The following is a 19,141-nucleotide window of genomic DNA, read 5'->3' on the forward strand; positions in this document are numbered from 1 at the left end:
AGCTGGCTCTGAATCCTGGCTCATCCTCCCGCCCAGGTGTGCTCTCGTTTCATTATTTCCTGAGCTGATGCCCTGCAGGGGCTGGAGAAGCGTCTGCGACCTCTGCCGTCTTAGGATCGTTGCATGCCGGAGACGTCCGCTGCCAGCAGGAGATTGATTGATTGCGGTCAGATTCCCTGTCCTCCTGCTCACTTTCTTGGGGTTTCCTAGGATGGTACAGCACATAGTACAGTGCGGTGGCACTGTCAGCACTGCTGAGCTGCCTCTGCTGTGTGGGATCCTGCCAGGGACTTGTGACCAGGATTGAAACAGGATGCTGGGCTTGATGGGCCCTTGCTCTGACCCAGTATTGCAATTCCTAGGTTCTTGCTGTTGTGTGCCGTCCCAAAGCTGGCAACGTGTATCTGCTGCCTTAGAACTGCCCTTCATTGGCCGTCCGTGTTCTGTCTTGTCAGTCCTGGCACTGCCGCGTTCCTCTGAATACCTGTTTGCCTTGCCTTGGGGGGTGAGGGATCTGAGATGGGGGCTGAATGCTGCGTGTGCTCGCTCTGCAGTACTGCCCAGTAGGACTTCTCCAGCTTACGGTTATCTGCTTATCCTCCAACCACACAGCAAAGGAGCAGTTTATATTCTGCCCAGGGAAGGATCTAGTGTTGGACCAGATCCCGAGGTGGCTGCTGCTTCTCGCTCAGAGGAGGAGAGTTGGAGAATAGCCCCTGCTGTGGTTTGGGGAAGGTTTTGACATTACAGAAGGCGATGGAGAGCTGCAGTAAGCTTTGTTATGAAGAACCTGGGCTCTCCTTTAAAATTCCACAGAGAATCTTCTTGGTGGGAAGGAGAATGAGAAATTCCAGAATATTCTCCCTTTATCTCCTCCCTGCCTGACTGGATAAGAGAGCAGATGGGAGTGAAACCCAGCAACAGCCCCTTCCCCTGGCCCTGCTCCCGGGTACTCCACCTGCAAACAGAAAACGGCACCCGCCCATGTGTGACCGCTCGGGGGTCCGTGAGTCCCTGTGACCTCCCAGTTTATTGCAGAAACCTGTGGCTGTGTCATGGCTGACACCGTTTTCCCATTCTTCCTTCCCTTGCCCCATGACACCGTAGAAAGCGGAGGCAGATACGGACCCTAAACACCATTAACCCATGGGGCTGAGCTCTGACACTAGGAGAGAGAATGTAGCCCAAGGCTTTGGTTGAATGCAAGGCCTGACTCGGATGCAGGTGTTGCGTGCATGCATGGCTGCAGATCTCTGAGCTGCATTCCTGGGCACAGGCTGGAAGTCCGTTGGGACTGTCTTAGCCCTGCTGTAGTGACCTGCATCCTGAGCCCAGATTTATAAGATCAAATGTTTGTTAGAATAAGCTGGAGGTGCTAGGGGCAAGAGGTCATCTCTCCATGCAGGGGCTGGCTAAGCCTGGAATACCACAGCAGACAGACTGCCAGAATCATTTCCTCTGCCTGCCTTACCTTCTTGCTACTCGATTTTTTTACCTATTCAACGCCCGTACAATCTGCTTCAGTCTACCTGCTTTCATCCTCTTCCTACGACCCCTCATTCCAGAGCTTCCTTTCCACTGAGAAATGCCTCTTGTGCATTTATACCTTTTGAGGTATTTGAATGCCCCTGACATAGCCCTCCCCCACCACCTCAAAGAGTTATGGTCAGAACCTGATTTTTTTTATTGTGGAGGTAGGGAAAAGGAAGCGTTTTTTGTGTGTGTCCTCATTAGATTTCTCCAGTCTCTCTCTTTTTCATCCTCCAGCACTCCTACAGGATCCCAGCAGATCCAGGATGCTGGGGAGCCCCCTCATCCCCCAATCAATCTCAGGCTTGCTCATCAGAATGAATCTTGGACTTCTCTACTCGAGCACTTCTCCCACCAGCTGCTGGGGGATGGAAGAGACGAGACCCGAGAAAATCGATCACAATTTGGGGCTTCCTCTCCTGCAGGTCTGCAGCCTTGCTTTCTGGCATCCTACCTCCATTACCTTTGAGTCTGTGCTGGCCGTGTTGTTTCTTGATTCTTCAGGGGAGATGAGGGTGGTTTTTGGTTGCCACAAATGAGACTGTAGAATCTTTATGGGTAGAAATCCCATGTGTGCTGGGTAAGAGTATAGTGATAGGAGTATACTACCATCCACCTGGCCAAAATGGTCAGACAGATGATGAAATGCTAAGAGAAATCAGGGAAGCAAACCAATTTGGTAGTAGCCGATTTTATAACATGCATGCGTCAACCCGCGCATGTTATAATATTGGCGCATCCATGTGCGCGTGCCGGGAACTGCTCGCACATGGATGCCCATGCTGCCCTTTAAAAATGTACCCCTAAATGAATTGGGACAGATTTTCTAACCTGCACGCTTGGGGTAAATTTGTGTGCGCTACCCAGCGTGAACAGATGTGCACCCGATTTTATAACATGCGCGTGCTGCCGGCACGCCATCCCCCGGCACGGCCGCTGTGCCAGAGGCCTCGGACACGCCCCCTTCCCGCCCCTTTTTCAAAACCCCGGGACCTACGCGTGTCGCCGAGCCTATGCAAAATAGGCTCAGTGCGCGCAGGAGCAGGCTTTAGGGGTTACGGGCGTAAGTTACGCACGTAACCCTTTGAAAATCTGCCCCATTCTTTGCTTCTGTGTTTACTAATGAGGATGCTGGGGAGATACCAGTTCCGGAGATGGTTTTCAGGGCTGATGAGTCAGACGAACGGAACCAAATCATGGTGCACCTGGAAGATGTAGTAGGCGGAAAATCTGATGGATCTCTCCCTTCTCCTCCAGCTTCTATGAATTTGGGGCGACTGGAGGAGGGTTTGGCCACTTTTCCTTCTGTTTTGCCCCGGGTGAGTCCAAACTTCCCCTCTTGTGATTTTCTTATAGTGACATTAGATTCTCTCTGGGAATTAATGAATGCTTCGGGAAGTCCTTGAACTCCTGTACTCAGTGAATTGTTGCCCTTTCTTCTAAATTTGAACAATTGGTTTCAAATAATGAGGGTCAAATTGCCGCTATGAGTTGTCCATGTCTCTGCTATCGAAGACAATCTACAGCAAATCCAGAACTTCAGTGTGGCAACGGTTAAGGACCGTCCTGTACTTTCAAGAAGGATAGAACATCTCGAAAACTGAGACGACGACATTTTCCTAAGCTTGGGCGGGAAATTTTGGAAGTGACTTTGAGAAGATATTGCTTGGGATTTTTACCTGACCAAACTCCTTCTGTCTCTCGAATGCTGTTTATCCTAAAAATACTTCTCTTTGTAATATTATGTCGCATGAATTCCACTGTTGAAATTATTGAACTTAGAAGGTTATTACTTTTTTTTTCCTCTTCTCAGGATTTAAATAGAAATATTGCTAAAATACCTCTGCATTATTTACATAGAAACATAGAAATGACGGCAGAAGAAGACCAAACGGCCCATCCAGTCTGCCCAGCAAGCTACGCACTTTATCCATTTTTTTTTCCCCTTTTTCTCTCTCCCACCTGTTACTATTGGCTTCCAGCACCCTCCAGCCCTAATTCCCCTCCACCCCACCACCAATGTAGAGAGCAGTGCCGAATCTGCATCCAAGTGACATCCAGCTCAATTAGGGGTAGCAACCTCTGTAACAAGCAGGCCACCCCCTTGCCCCATACTCTTACCCACCCCTGTTTTTACTTTTTTTGGAGATGGCAGCCCTCCATCCTTCCGCTCCGTGAAGGTGGAACACCAACCACTGGCCACTGGCATCCCGCTCCGTGAATGCCTCTGTGACTACTGCCGCTCCGTGCAGTGTTTTGCTGCCTCCACTTTATTCACGCCCTCTAGACTTGATGGATCCACAGTGTTTATCTCACGCCCCTTTGAAGTCGTTCACAGTTTTAGACTTCACCACTTCCTCTGGAAGGGCGTTCCAGGCATCCACCACCCTTTCCGTGAAGAAATACTTCCTGACATTGGTTCTTAGTCTTCCTCCCTGGAGCCTCAGCTCGTGACCTCTGGTTCTGCTGATTTTTTTCTGACTGAAAAGGTTTGTCGTTGTCTTTGGATCATTAAAGTTTTTCAAGTATCTGAAAGTCTGAATCATATCACCCCTGCTCCTCCTTTCCTCCAGGGAGTACATATTTAGATTCTTCAATCTCTCCTCATATGTCATCCTATGAAGATCCTCCACCTTCCTGGTCGCCCTTCTCTGAACCGCTTCCATCTTGTCCTTGTCTCTTTGTAGATACGGTCTCCAGAACTGAACACAGTACTCCAGGTGAGGCCTCACCAAGGACCTGTACAAGGGGATAATCACTTCCCTTTTAAAGATTTCTGAATTTTCCCTGACCTAGCTCAGGTAACACAGATCGTCGTAGAGGTTTTCTTGCCCTTCAGCAAGACGCTGTTCCTTTAAACTTTGCTATCCTTCCAGATGTAGTGTTAATTTAAATAATTATTTCATGCTCTTTTTCCCTGACCAACATAAAGTTCTTGGAATTCAGAAGACCTGTGACATCTTCTCCAGCATTAGTACTCTGCTGATTTGATGCCTGTTAAGCCTGTTTTCTTATGATCTCTCTCTTTTGTTCTCCCTGTGATTTTCCTGCTTCCCCTACCAAAGGTAGTTAGAATTTGGACATGGAGACTACAAATGTTTAATTTATATTGTGTCTCAAGATTTTTGTACAATTTCCTTTCTAGTTACTTCATTTAATTTTATAACAGTGTTATGCTTTGTTTATAAATAAAAATCTGATACATAAAATGTAAAAAAAAACCCAAAAAACTGAAGAGTAGGAAATCACTTAGACCGGATGGTATACATCCCAAGATTCTGAAAGGTCTGAAATTTCATTTTTAAGTTCTATTACAAGTAATAATTGCACCTGAAGATTGGAAGGTGGTCAATGTAACCCTGATATTTAAAAAGGGCTCCAGGGGCGATCCAGGAAACTACAGACTGGTGAGCCTGACTTCAGTGCCAGGAAAAATAGTGGAAACTATTCCAAAGATCAAAATCGTAGAGCATATAGAAAGACATGGTTTAATGGGACACAGCCAAATGGATTTACCCAAGGGAAGTTTTGCCTAACAAATCTGCTTCACTTTTTTGAAGGAGTTAATAAACATGTGAATAAAGGTGAACCGGTAGATGTAGTATACTTGGATTTTCAGAAGGCGTTTGACAAAGTTCCTCATGAGAGGCTTCTAGGAAAAGTAAAAAGTCATGGGATAGGTGGCGATGTCCTTTCGTGGATTACAAACTGGCTAAAAGACAGGAAACAGAGAGTAGGATTAAATGGACAATTTTCTCAGTGGAAGGGAGTGGGCAGTGGAGTGCTTCAGGGATCTGTATTGGGACCCTTACTTTTCAATATATTTATAAATGATCTGGAAAGAAATACGACGAGTGAGATAATCAAATTTGCAGAGGACACAAAATTGTTCAGAGTAGTTAAATCACAAGCAGATTGTGATACATTACAGGAGGACCTTGGGAGACTGGAAAATTGGGCATCGAAATGGCAGATGAAATTTAATGTGGATAAGTGCAAGGTGATGCATATAGGGAAAAATAACCCTTGCTGTAGTTACACAATGTTAGGTTCTATATTAGGTGCTACAACCCAAGAAAGAGATCTAGGTGTCATAGTGGATAACACATTGAAATCGTCGGCTCAGTGAGCTGCGGCAGTCAAAAAAGCAAACAGAATGTTGGGAATTATTAGAAAGGGAATGGTGAATAAAACGGAAAATGTCATAATGCCTCTGTATCGCTCCATGGTGAGACCGCACCTTGAATACTGTGTACAGTTCTGGTCACTGCATCTCAAAAAAGATATAATTGCGATGGAGAAGGTACAGAGAAGGATGACCAAAATGATAAAGGGAATGGAACAGCTCCCCTATGAGGAAAGACTAAAGAGGTTAGGACTTTTCAGCTTGGAGAAGAGACGGCTGAGGGGGGATATGATAGAGATGTTTAAAATCATGAAAGGACTTAAATGGGTAAATGTGAATCAGTTATTTACTCCATGAAGTTAGCAAGTAACACATTTAAAACAAATCAGAGAAAATTCTTTTTCAGTCATCGCACAATTCATGCCAGAGGATGTGGTTGAAGAAATTAGCTTTGCTGGGTTTTGGTTAAGTTCCTGGAGGAGAAGTCCATAAACTGCAGTTAGTGAAATTGATTTAGGGAAAAGCCTTTGCTTATTCCTAGCATCAGTAGCATGGGATCCATTTAATGTTTGTGTACTTAGCAGGTACTGGTAGCCTGGATTGGAAACCGGATGCTGGGCTTGATGATCCCTTGGTGTGAGCCCCAGTAATGTCTGTGCACTGCTGATAGTGAAGCTCTCTCTGCTCTGTCTGTATCTTATAGAAGGTGGGAGGATATTCCAGAGGATCCTTCAATGTTTCAGGGGCTGGGAGTTCTCCCAGGGAACATCAGATGGGGTCTGGACAGAGGTGAGAACTGCTACCAGGCTTTTGCATCCTCCTGTGCTCCTTCTCTTTCCCTGCAGGTTTGTCTGGAAATCCTGCAGATTTAGAGAAACGAAGGCAGACGTTCGGCAAGAACTTTATCCCACCCAAAAAAGCCAAGACGTTCTTGCAGTTAGTGTGGGAGGCGCTGCAGGACGTCACACTAATCATCCTGGAAATTGCAGCCATAATCTCGCTGGGCCTCTCGTTCTACCATCCACCCGGGGGCGACAATGAAAGTAAGTGCCCGGCTCAGGGGGGAGGGAGGGAAGGGGCCTTCCGCTTCCCTTGGGGAGACCCTTTCATGAACTAAGTTAAGAGGTCCCTGGGGGGCCCCCCGTCGGCTTCCATGAAGGGACACGAGAGGGCTTTCCACAGGAAAACATTGCATCCGGCCCTTTTTATTTTGCTTGTCTGGCTTTTTCGTTACCTTTTTTCAATTTTGTTTATTTAGTTACATGAGTAAATTGATTTTATGTGCAAAACGTGATTTTACATGCATAAGAAAATTGTGTGCTTATAAAGAAATGAAACGAGACAAGTGCACATCCCAACGGCTGCTGCATTGCTGTGTAATGAAGGCAGCCTTCAGCTTTGGGACCAGAGGAACGCCGGGATGCGAGTTCCAGTCTGACCTTACATGTGTCCTGCTGCCCTGGGGTCTCTGCACTCTGTTTCTGACCTATTCGCAGCATGATCTGCTCCTCTGGTGCAATAGGTCGCTAAAAGTGAAAGCGCAGATCTGCTGTTCCCAGTATATGAGCTTGGATGCTAACCAACTGTGGCTACAGAGATCACTTTAGCCCAATTCTCCTAAATGTGCACTTCCTACCAAACCTCCACCAGGCTCAATTGAGCGCCCTCTGTATTATCTTGGTCACTAAATGATCAAGACCCAACTTCTCTGAAGGGTCAGCTGTCTCCCTGCAAACCCTTCCCCAGCAGACTGAGTCCTCAAGAACTCCCTGAGCCGAAGGGACTGCAGGCTCCGAAGCCCATAAGTGTGCCCTCTCCTATCTCAGCCACTGACATCCACCACAAGGTAAAGAGCAGGCTCTTCCGCCAAGCTTACTCACCGAAGCCAGCAATCCCTGCCACCTTCTCTGAGTGTCTTTGCACTATGACATTATCTCCTTCATACCAAGCTTTGATCCTTCATTGTGTTACTATTTGCTTTGCGTCTCTTCCTTTCTGACCACACTGTATCCACTCTGCTGATTAGGCTCCTGCATGCTGCTCCTCACAGGTCCCCTAGTGAACCATTTATCCAAAATTCAGCTGCTTGACTTCCCCTTTTCTCAAGCCATTACATTGGCTCCCTAACCATTCTTGCATGCAGTTCAAGCTTTTACCTAAGAGCCTTCACTCTGCTGCTCCTCCCTACCTCTCTTCTGTTATCTCTCCCTACACCCCTCCTCATCAGGCAAGTCACTCCTATCTAGGCCCTTCTCCTTAACCACCAGTTCCCAACTTCGTGCTTCCCACCTTGCTGTGCTTAATGCTTGAAATCGACTACCTGCTCTGGCCTTACTCAGTCTGGTCTAAAAACACCTTTTGAGGCTGCTTTTAAATCTTAAAACCTTGGTTCCTTGTATGTACCCAGATCAGTCCAGACTCCTGGGTTTCTGCATCCCTGCCAGCAGATGGAGACAGAGAGAGTCTCACTGACACTGTACATAACCCAGTGAGCCACCTGCAGTCCCTCAGTATTTCTCTGTATCCAGCAGTTCCCTGTATGTACCCAGATCAGTCCAGTCTCCTGGGTTTTGCCTCCCTGCCAGCAGATGGAGACAGAGAGAGTCTCACTGACACTGTACATAACCCAGTGAGCCACCTGCAGTCCCTCAGTATTTCTCTGTCTCCAGCAGTTCCCTGTATGTACCCAGATCAGTCCAGACTCCTGGGTTTTGCCTCCCTGCCAGCAGATGGAGACAGAGAGAGTCTCACTGACACTGTACATAACCCAGTGTGCCACCTGCAGTCCCTCAGTATTTCTCTGTCTCCAGCAGATGGTAGATGGTGAAAAACCTGCAGTTCTGTAATCTGAGCAATTTTTTCTTTTGAGCCTTCCTCCCTGAGGTTTTTTTTGTGAATCCTAGTGGATTCTTCCCTGTCTGCTTGAGGTGTACGAGCTGGGGGTTGGTGTCTATTGTGTGTACTGGGTCCATGTGCCTGTGGGGTGTAAATCTGGTGGTCCAGATAACTCCCCTTCACGAGGCCGCTGAGGTGGCTGCAGGCTCAGGATATTCTTTTATTCTGAGGCAGTCCTTTTCCTCTTTGAAGCCTCTGTTTAAGCTTTGGGGAGTTGAATAAAGTTTAAAAAAAAAAAAACGGAGCTTAAGGCAGCTCTGTTGTGCGGGCAGCTTTCCTCCTCATTGCTTTGGTGGCTGGTGTGTTTATTTTTGTTTGTGGGGCTCTCTTGGCTTGGTGAAACCTGGTCTCGGAGGAGTTTCATCGTCCTTTGCCCTTCGAAGGAGTTGCTCGGGAGAGTCTGTCCTGGTGGCTTCTAGGCCCCAATCTCCTTCGGGGAATAGACCTTGAAGTTCCGGATTGGGTAGTGCTTATTACCGATGCCAGTCACTCTGCTTGAGAAGCAATTTGTCAGCAACAGTCTGCTCAGGGTTGCTGGTCCGTCAGAGAGTCTACTTGGTCTATCGATCAGTTAGAGACCAGAGCGGTCCACTTAACGTTACAGAACTTTCTGCTGTTAGAAAGAGGTCATTCAGTGAGTGTTCTCTTAGACAATACGACGACTGTGGCTTATATCAATCAGCAGGGTTGAACCAAGAGTCGAGCAGTGGCCCAGGAATCTCAAGAGTTGATTCTTTGGGCGGAACAACACCTGGAGTGAATAGCAGCGTCCCACAGCAGATAACTTGAGTTGCACAGTGTTAGATCCGGGCGAATGGGAGTTGTCTGAGTCCGCGATGCAGCTCATTCGCGAGAGGTGGGGCTCCCCCTACGTGGACTTAATGACGACTTGTCTGAATGCCAAGGCGTTTCAGTATTTCAGCAGGAGAAGAGAGCACAGGTCGAGGGCGTTGTTGCGCTGGTACTGCCTAGGCCTCGGGAGGTTCTACTTTGTCTTTCCTCCCTGGCTGCTTGTGGGCAAGGTATTGCATCAAATAGAAAAGCATCAGGGCGACGTTGTCGTGGTGGCTCTGGAATGGCCACGTCGTCCATGTTTCTTGCCCAATTCATGCCCAGGCCTTCTTAGTCAGGGACCCATATTTTCAGACCAGGCTGCTCACTTTTGTCTAGAGGCTCCGCTTTTGAGAGGTGGAAATTGAGACATCCTGAGGCTATCATTCCTACGTTGTTGCAGGCCAGGAGAAAAGTCTATTAATCTTCCATACCTGAGGGTATGGAAGATATTTCAGTCCTGGTGTTCAGCTTACAGGGTTCGGCCTCAAAGTCTTCAGTTCCTGATATTTTGGCTTTTCTTCAAGAAGTTCTTGCCAAAGCGTTGTCTTTGAGCTTGCTTAAAGTCCATGTGACAGCAATAGAAGGCTGTACTATTTCTTCTCATCTGGACATGATTCAGTTTCTTAGATACGAAGAATTTTCGTCCATCCTGGAATTTTAATCTTGTCCTCAGAGGTTTGTGTGAGGCCCCCTTTGAATCACTTAGAAGGGCAAAGCTTAAGGACCTGACTCTTAAGGTTGTCTTTCTGGTGGCCATATCTTCGGCTAGGAGAATATCTGAGTTGCAGGCTTTGTCATGCTGTGATCCATTCCTTCAGATTTCAAACTCGGGCGTGTCATTGAGGGTGGTATTTCCATTTCACGTGAATCAGACAGTGGAGATTCAAGCTTTTCCTGAGGTGGACACGTCCATTCCTCATTCGAAGGAGCTCAAACGATTAGATGTAAGGAGAGTGCTGTTGAGGTATCTCAAGGTAACTAATGCCTTCAGGGGGTCGGATCACCTCTTTGTTCTATGGAGCGGTTCGAATAGAGGTTTGAAAGTATCCAAGATGATGCCTTCAAACCTCGATGGCTTAAGGAGACTATTGGATCTACTTACATTACTAGTGGTCATCCGGTTCCTGAGGGCTTGCGTGCTCATTCTGCGCGTTCTCAGGCGGCCTTGTGGGTAGAGGCTCAGCTATTTTCTCCACAGGAGATTTGCAGGGCAGCAACTTGGAAGTCACTACATACTTTTCCAAGGCACTATCATCTGGATGTGGGAGGTACGGGTTCCCCATCCTTTGGCGAAAGTATTTTGCGAGTGGGACCCGCGGGGTCCCACCGTGAGTAGGGAAGCTGTGGTACATCCCAGGAGTCTGGACTGATCTGGGTTCGTACAGGGAAAGGAAAATCGGTTCTTACCTGCTAATTTTTGTTCCTGTAGTACCACGGATCAGTCCACAACCTGCCCATTCTTTTTATTTATTTTTTTTTTATTGCAATTTTATTTTCAGAAATGCATTTAACAATTACTTCAACATAACTAACACTTGATTCTTACATAATTGAAGTAAAATGTAAGTTACAATCCACAAGCATTAACATACCCAGTTCCCCACTCGAAAGGAGTCAAGCGAATAACAAACAATGTGATCAGATGGACCATTTGTTGCCTTAATGACTCTCTAATCCTCAGAGCAGATACAGGATAGATAAGAGGATAATTATATCCCTTTCAATATTACATAATAACATTACTAAAGTTCCATTTCAGAAAAGGATCCCATATCCTTTACAATTTAGAAAGCTGATGATTTTTAATTGCCATTAATTTATATAAGGAGCAGGTTTTCTTTTCTATCAATAATGTTTATCTTGGAGGGAGTATCTCTCAATTTCCAATAAAGGGCGAGCTCACACCGGGCAGACAATATGATCTGTTGGATCAACAACCATGTTGGGGCTGGGACTTTAAGAGGTAGGTTCAATAAGATGTATTTGGGAGTCAACGATAGACGACGTCCTATAACCTCACAACAGCCCAAAACTGAGCATTTTAGGACATCCCCACCACATGTGGTAAAAAGTACTTCTTTCCCCACACTCTTTCCAACATAGAGAAATATCTTATTTAGCTTGACAGGTGTAAGGTGCCACTTAATTAATACCTTGTAACTATTTTCAGCCATGATTGCGGAAACTGAACTCCACTTCGTAGATAAGAATATTGAGTCCCATTCTTCATTTGACAACTGTTTTCCTAAATCTTTTTCCTAGGCCTCTACGTAAGGAGCCTGTGAGCGCAGCGCGTTACTAATAAATCTGTAAAGATTGGAATGGTATCTGCTCGGTCACACCAATGCTCTAATTGACTTTTGCCCTTCTTTAAATCCTCATCGACCTTTTCTGCCATCATAAAATGACATATTTACGAAAAAAGAAAAATGTGTCTCTCGCCTAGCCCGTATTTTTCTTGTATTTCACGGAAAGAAAGAGGTCTCTGCAATCCTCATATTTTATCAAAATGAGTTATCCCTTTTGCTAGCCAGAGCCTGAACTGTTGTGGAGAGAACCCAGCAGGGAATTTAGTATTGTGATTGATCGCCATACTATAAAAGTATCTACCATTTCCTACAAAGAGGGTCTTCCCAGACCCTGCCCATTCTGTTGAGGGGGAGAGTCATCTGCTCATTCTGGTTTTATAGCATTGAATACAGTATTGTTGAGGGGTATTTTTCAAGTTTTTGAAATTTTGACGGTTTGATTTTTTCTTGGGTACAGATTAATACTGAGGGACTGCAGGTGGCACACCGGGTTATGTACAGTGTCAGTGAGACTCTCTCTGTCTCCATCTGCTGGCAGGGAGGCAAAACCCAGGAGTCTGGACTGATCTGGGTTCATACAGGGAACTGCTGGAGACAGAGAAATACTGAGGGACTGCAGGTGCACACTGGGTTATGTACAGTGTCAGTGAGACTTTCTCTGTCTCCATCTGCTGGCAGGGAGGCAAAACCCAGGAGTCTGGACTGATCTGGGTTCATACAGGGAACTGTTGGCGACAGAGAAATACTGAGGGACTGCAGGTGCACACTGGGTTATGTACAGTGTCAGTGAGACACTCTCTGTCTCCATCTGCTGGAGGGGAGGCAAAACCCAGGAGTCTAGACTGATCTGTGGTTCTACAGGATTGAAAATTAGCAGGTAAGAACCTGATCTCAGCTTTGTGGTTTTAACACTTTTTCCATAATAAATAAAAGTCCCTGAGTAGATGATAAGCTCTGTGGAGCAAGGAGTCTGTGTAGCTGGCAGCAGGATCTGGTGAAGTGGCTCTTTACTGCTGCATCCTGACAGATGTGCCCTCGAGTGGGTACCAGAAGCAGAGGAACAGCCCTCCCTATGCCAATCTTATTACCACCTTCCCCCATTTGTTGTTTAAGCTCTTCTCCTGGGGTGGGTGGGAGAGCGTTTTACCCTGCCCTGTCCTCGCCTCACTTTCCTGCTCAGTGATGCTTTCTGCTTTGCAGTGTGTGGTCATGCCACTGGTGGTGCGGAGGATGAAGGGGAGGCACAGGCAGGCTGGATTGAGGGGGCTGCCATTCTCTTCTCTGTCATCATCGTGGTGCTCGTCACAGCTTTCAATGACTGGAGCAAGGAGAAGCAGTTTCGAGGTCTCCAGAGTCGCATAGAGCAGGAGCAGAAGTTCATGGTCATCCGGAAAGCACAGGTCATCCAGATCCCAGTGGCTGAGCTGGTGGTAGGAGACATTGCACAGATCAAATACGGTGAGGAGGTGGGGATTGGGGGGGGGGGGGGGGTGAGAGGGAGCCTCTGAACTGGAGAGCACCCGCCTACAGTCTGATTCTGCTGAATCTCTCCCGGAAGGTGGTCCTGGCCCTGCCGGTGATGGGAACGTAAGAGGACTGTTGTGCTAAGACTTGTGCTCCTTGTGAGCTCAGGACTTATCTGGCAGATGGGGACAGAGCCTCACACAGGTTAACGAGTGGTGGGACTCGCATCTATAACTCCCCGATGCCATAAGGGGATCAGCGCATCTAAAACTTGGGAAGACGTTAGGCCTGCCCTGGAGCAGTCGTAAAGTCTTCCTGCGCATCAAAGGCTCAACTTAAAAACCAAAAAACTGCTTTTCTGGGCTTCCTCCTACTTACCATGATTGCGATACTAAGTAGGAAGAGCCACAGAAAACAGCGCCATGCAGAAATGAGTCCTGATATAAAAAAAAAAAGATTGGATGCAGAATATACACCCAGAGTATACACGCTCGGGGCCATGAGATGATGCTCCCCCAAACTCAAGGCACAGCACTGAGATAGCAGGGAGCTGTGGGGGTCCCTCCTGGACTCTGCTCCCCTCAATCATTTGACAGGTGTGGCAGGTAAGAGCGTCGGAGATATTTCCAACTCACCGAGAACCCTACCCTACGTCAGGCCCTAAAATACCAACATCCCTAATTAAGAAAACAGAACAAGACAGATTGTTATAAATCCCTAAATAAGAAATTACGCTTCCATCACACTCAAGAACACAGGCATTCACGAAACACCGAATAAAGTGACCATAAAGTAAAAATAGAAATTTGCAGACAAAACTGAAATGGAAACAATGAAAAAACAGAAATATCACCATTCCTCAAAAAAAGAATAAAATCAGGAAATGTAAAACATTGGTCATAATACAACCATGCTAATAAAAACATTTCAAGACAGCTGACGAACAGAATAACATTCTAAAATTAATTCATTTCATTAAAAAAAATTCCCCAAAACCAATAAAATGTCAAAACAGCAAACACAACAAATAACATCCAATAATCATTAAAATTAATAAGAATAAAAAATGTCCAGCTTTCCATGTCTGGGATCTTTGATTTCCAGTCACTCTGAAATTGTCCTGGATTAGCAGGCAAAGGGGGGAGGACTAGACCCAATTTTGTTCTTTCTCATACACACAAACTTTCTGACACACATTTTCCTAGCGTGTAGCAGGTGGACTCAGGAGCATTGGGTATAGTGTACTCCTGATAGCAGTTGGAGACGGATCAGATTTCAATCTGACGTCAGCCCCAGTACATAGACCCCTGCAGGAAGTGCAGCTCTTCAGTATTTTCCGTCTCCATAGCAGTTAGGGACTCTCTGCACGCTCGCAGCGTTAGAGTAATTTTACCAAAGAAAACCAAATTAAGAAGAAATCTTACCTCTACAGCCGAGCCCCGCTCTCCTGCGGTGACACCCATTGGGTCCCTCCTCCGGTTGAGATCCCTCTGAGGTAAGCCTCGGACCGGCGGCTGACCCTCGGCGGGGACCTAGCCCCCGACATCGGGTGAGGCTGAGAGGCAGCGGGTGTAACCTCGAGCGCGGCGGTGAAGGTATTTTCCCTCTCCCCCCGCAGCTGGAGACCGCCCGGAACGAGACCGGGAAGCGCCGAGACAAGGTAAGGTAGAAATCTATTTAAAGGTCTCCGGTCTCCGAAACTCAAGGAGTCGCACAGGTCGCCGGCCGAGACCAGTGCCACTGGGTTGATCTGCCCTAGCAGGGCTAGACCCCGGTCAGATCCGAGGGGCCTCCCATGTGGAGACCCTCTGAGGTAGTCGCCATATTGTCCACGTGGTCGCCATCACCATCTTGACCTGTTCGCCGCCCTGTCCGCTGTTCCGATCTGTGCGCACAAGCGACGCGCATAGCCACGCTTACTGTGCCGGGCGCATAACTTCGATCTGTGCGCACAACAGCGCACACATCTCACTGAGCGCGTACCAATCCTACACGCACAACTTTGACGCACCGGAGCGCATAACTAAGACACCCGGGCCCTGTATTTTACGCACACAAGCCATTGCACCACCGGAGAAGAAGCTCAGGGCCTTTGCCCAGCAAGCCACATCGGAGCTACACAGCATGAGGAAGCCACGGCCCTGTGTATACAGTGCGAGGAGGCCCTGGGGGATCCAGGCCATGGCCCTCCCCAGCTTCTCACAGTACTCCGGACCTCACGTCCCCCAGCGGGAGCCTCCCTCAAACGGGGCCCCCCAGGGACACAGTGCCTCTTAATTTAGACCCATCATCTATCTCCTGGGTGGAATTCTTCAAAGGCCTGCATACCTTCGTCCACATGCAGCCAGGGCCTCCGATAATACGGCCACAATCTCTACCAGAGGACCTCAACATCCCGGGACCCTCTATGCCCAGGGAAGGGATTCCACCGCCCAGAAGCCCCACCTTCGAGGACACGGACAACTCAGATGAGGATTCAGAACCCCTGGAGGAAGAGGAACACTCCCCAGGGACAGAGCCCCATCGAACCATGAGATGCTTCTTCACCAAAGGCGAGCTTCCAGACCTGGTCACACACAGCTTGAAAGAGCTCGCTATCCCGGGCACAAGTGCCTCGGGGAAACCTAAGACAAACCCCGTCTTAGAGGGACTCCGTCAGACCTCACGCCATTTCCCACTATTACAAGCCGTCCAGCAGCTAATTGTCCTGGAATGGGAAGCCCCAGAGACTACATTCAAAGGGGGGCGTGCCCTGGCAGCCATGTACCCTCTGGACTCAGCTGCCAAAGATCTCCTGGCATGTCCGAAAGTGGATGCCATGGTCTGCGCAGTCTCGAAGTGCACTACTATCCCAGTTGAGGGAGGAGCAGCACTCAAGGATGCTCAAGACAGACGTCTGGAATCCATCCTTAAACAGTCTTTGACGTCTCCGCTATGTCTCTACAGATCGCGGCCTGCTGTGCCGTGGTGACATGCGCCTGCTTATCTCAGGCCAGGAACAACACTCCTGGGGAAGCCCTGGAACCAGCAGTATCATTCCTCACGGATGCTGCTTCTGATCTGGTGCGCCCAGCAGCTAGAGTGGTGTCGTCGGCCAAGAGGATGGCAGTGGAAGCTATGCTGACCAGATTGCTAGCCTTAGAGGCTATAACACCGGTGCCTGCACAACAAATAAATACTGGACATTATTCCATCTATTTTATCGTTCCCAAGAAAGAAGGAACGTTCCGGGCCATCCTGGACCTTAAGTCTGTCAACTGCCACCTGAAGATTCCTCGCTTCCGCATGGAAACCCTACGTTCAGTAATAAGGGCGATACAACCGGGGAGAGTTCCTTACATCTCTGGATCTGTCGGAAGCCTACCTACACATTCCGGTCCATCAAGAACATCAGCGTTTTCTACACTTCATGATCCTGGACCACCACTACCAGTTCCGGGCACTACCATTTGGGTTAGCCACAGCACCCTGGACGTTCACCAAAATCATGGTTGTAGTGGCAGCAACACTGAGGAAGGAAGGAATCCTCGTAAACCCTTATCTGGACGATTGGCTGATCAGGGCGAAATCCCCAGAGTCAAAACCCTACTGGAGAGCCTTGGGTGGGTGGTCAACACAAACAAGAGCTGTCTGCAACCCTCCCAATCTCTAGAATACCTGGGAGTTCGATTCGACACTGACAAGGAGATCAAGACTGATGACCCAGTTGCGAACCCTGTTGAGCGAGCTTCGCCCCACAGCATGGGACTACCTCCAAGTCCTCAGCCTCATGGCATCCACACTGGAAGTAGTGCCATGGGCAAGAGCTCACATGAGACCCCTACAGCGCTCCCTACTGTCACGGTGGAACCCACTGTCCCAGAACTACACCGTTCATCTCCAGCTCCTGAACAAGGTTGGGACCCAACTACGTTGGTGGCTACAAGAAGGCTATCTGAGCCAGGGGTGAGGCTATCCTCACCGACTTGGATCCTGCTCACCACGGATGCCAGCCTACGAGGATGGGGAGCACACTGCCAGGGGCAATGGAACAAAGAAGAGTCAAGATGGAACATCAACTGACTAGAAGCACGGGCAGTCAGGTTAGCCTGCCTACGGTTCGGTCACAGACTTCAGGGCAAATCAGTCAGTCATGTCGGACAATGCTACAGCAGTGGCCTACATCAACCGTCAGGGAGGAACCAGAAGCCAACAGGTGTCCTTGGAAACAATCCCTCTAATGGCATGGGTGGAAGCAAACCTTCAAGAGATCTCAGCCATCCACATCGCGGGGAAAGACAACGTCGCTGCGGATTACTTCAGCAGAGAAAGTCTAGACCCAGAAGAATGGAGACTGTCGACCACAGCATTCCAGTTGATAATAAGCCGTTGGGGAACACCAACCATGGACCTCCTGGCAAACCAGTCCAATGCCCAAGTGCCCAGCTTCTTCAGCCACAGACGGGAACCTCAGTCCCAGGGAATCGACGCCTGGTACAGACCTGGCCACAGGAAACTCTATTATACGCCTTCCCACCGTGGCCCCTATTGGGCGCAATCATCCACAAGATAGAGCACCACAAGGGACCAGTACTTCTAGTGGCTCCGGACTGGCCAAGAAGGCCATGGTACGCAGACGTGCGGAGACTACTGACAGGGAGCCCTCTCCCGCTACGCCACAGAGGGATCTGCTCCAACAAGGGCTGATCCTCCACGAGGATTCAACTCTATTCTCTCTCGGGGGACGTGAGCGAGTGATTCACGGGTAAGCCATGCCTTCCTCCAATTAGGACACCCATCCTACCGGGCACTGGCGGTCTCCAGCACCAATTCAACAGGTTCAAATTAATTAAGTTAACCAAGTTATAAAGTTAATCGTTATTCAAATTATTCAGTCATGCATATATCCACAATGCTTTTCGAGGAGAATACTGAAGAGCTGCACTTCCTGCAGGGGTATATGTACTAGGGCTGACGTCAGATTGAAATCTGATCAGTCTTCAACTGCTATCAGGAGTGCACTATACCCATTGGTCCTGAGTCCATCTGTCTACACTAAGGAAAATGAAATTATCAGGTAAGTAATTTCTCCAATGCTCTTTCACACACACACACTTACACTGTGTCACATGTTCTCACACCCAAGCTTACTCACACTGTCACATGTTCTCACAAGCTTACTCACTCTGTCGCATGTTCTCACACACAAGCTTACTCACTCTGTCGCATGTTCTCACACACAAGCTTACTCACACTGTGTCACATGTTCTCACACAAGCTTACTCACACTGTCACATGTTCTCACACCCAAGCTTACTCACACTGTCACATGTTCTCACACACAAGCTTACTCACTCTGTGTCACATGTTCTCACACACAAGCTTACTCACACTGTCACATGTTCACACACAAGCTTACTCACTCTGTCACATGTTCTTACACACAAGCTTACTCACACTGTCACATGTTCTCACAAGCTTACTCACTCTGTGTCGCATGTTCTCACACACAAGCTTACTCACTCTGTGTCGCATGTTCTCACACAAGCTTACTCACACTGTGTCACATGTTCTCACACAAGCTTACTCACACTGTCACATGTTCTCACACCCAAGCTTACTCACACTGTCACATGTTCTCACACACAAGCTTACTCACTCTGTGTCGCATGTTCTCACACAAGCTTACTCACACTGTGTCACATGTTCTCACACCCAAGCTTACTCACACTGTCACATGTTCTCACACCCAAGCTTACTCACACTGTCACATGTTCTCACACACAAGCTTACTCACTCTGTGTCACATGTTCTCACACACAAGCTTACTCATTCTGTCACCTGTTCTCACACACAAGCTTACTCACACTGTGTCACATGTTCTCACACCCAAGCTTACTCACACTGTCACATGTTCTCACACACAAGCTTACTCACACTGTCACATGTTCTCACACACAAGCTTACTCACTCTGTGTCACCTGTTCTCACACACAAGCTTACT

The 19,141-nt window shown here is 48.0% G+C and overlaps 1 protein-coding gene across 1 annotated transcript in view; it reads left to right on the plus strand.

Moving 5' to 3' along the window:
- Positions 1-19,141, plus strand: part of ATP2B4 (ATPase plasma membrane Ca2+ transporting 4) — a gene marked incomplete in the record, with an annotated part of 141,705 nt that overhangs the window by 49,117 nt on the left and 73,447 nt on the right. Inside the window, 2 exon segments of the mRNA XM_029572171.1 lie at positions 6,502-6,699; positions 12,895-13,152. Of these exon segments, the coding sequence (XP_029428031.1) occupies positions 6,502-6,699; positions 12,895-13,152 (456 nt within the window).

The sequence above is a fragment of the Rhinatrema bivittatum genome, chromosome 12, assembly GCF_901001135.1.
Source record: "Rhinatrema bivittatum chromosome 12, aRhiBiv1.1, whole genome shotgun sequence".
NCBI classification, from domain to species: Eukaryota; Metazoa; Chordata; class Amphibia; order Gymnophiona; family Rhinatrematidae; genus Rhinatrema; species Rhinatrema bivittatum.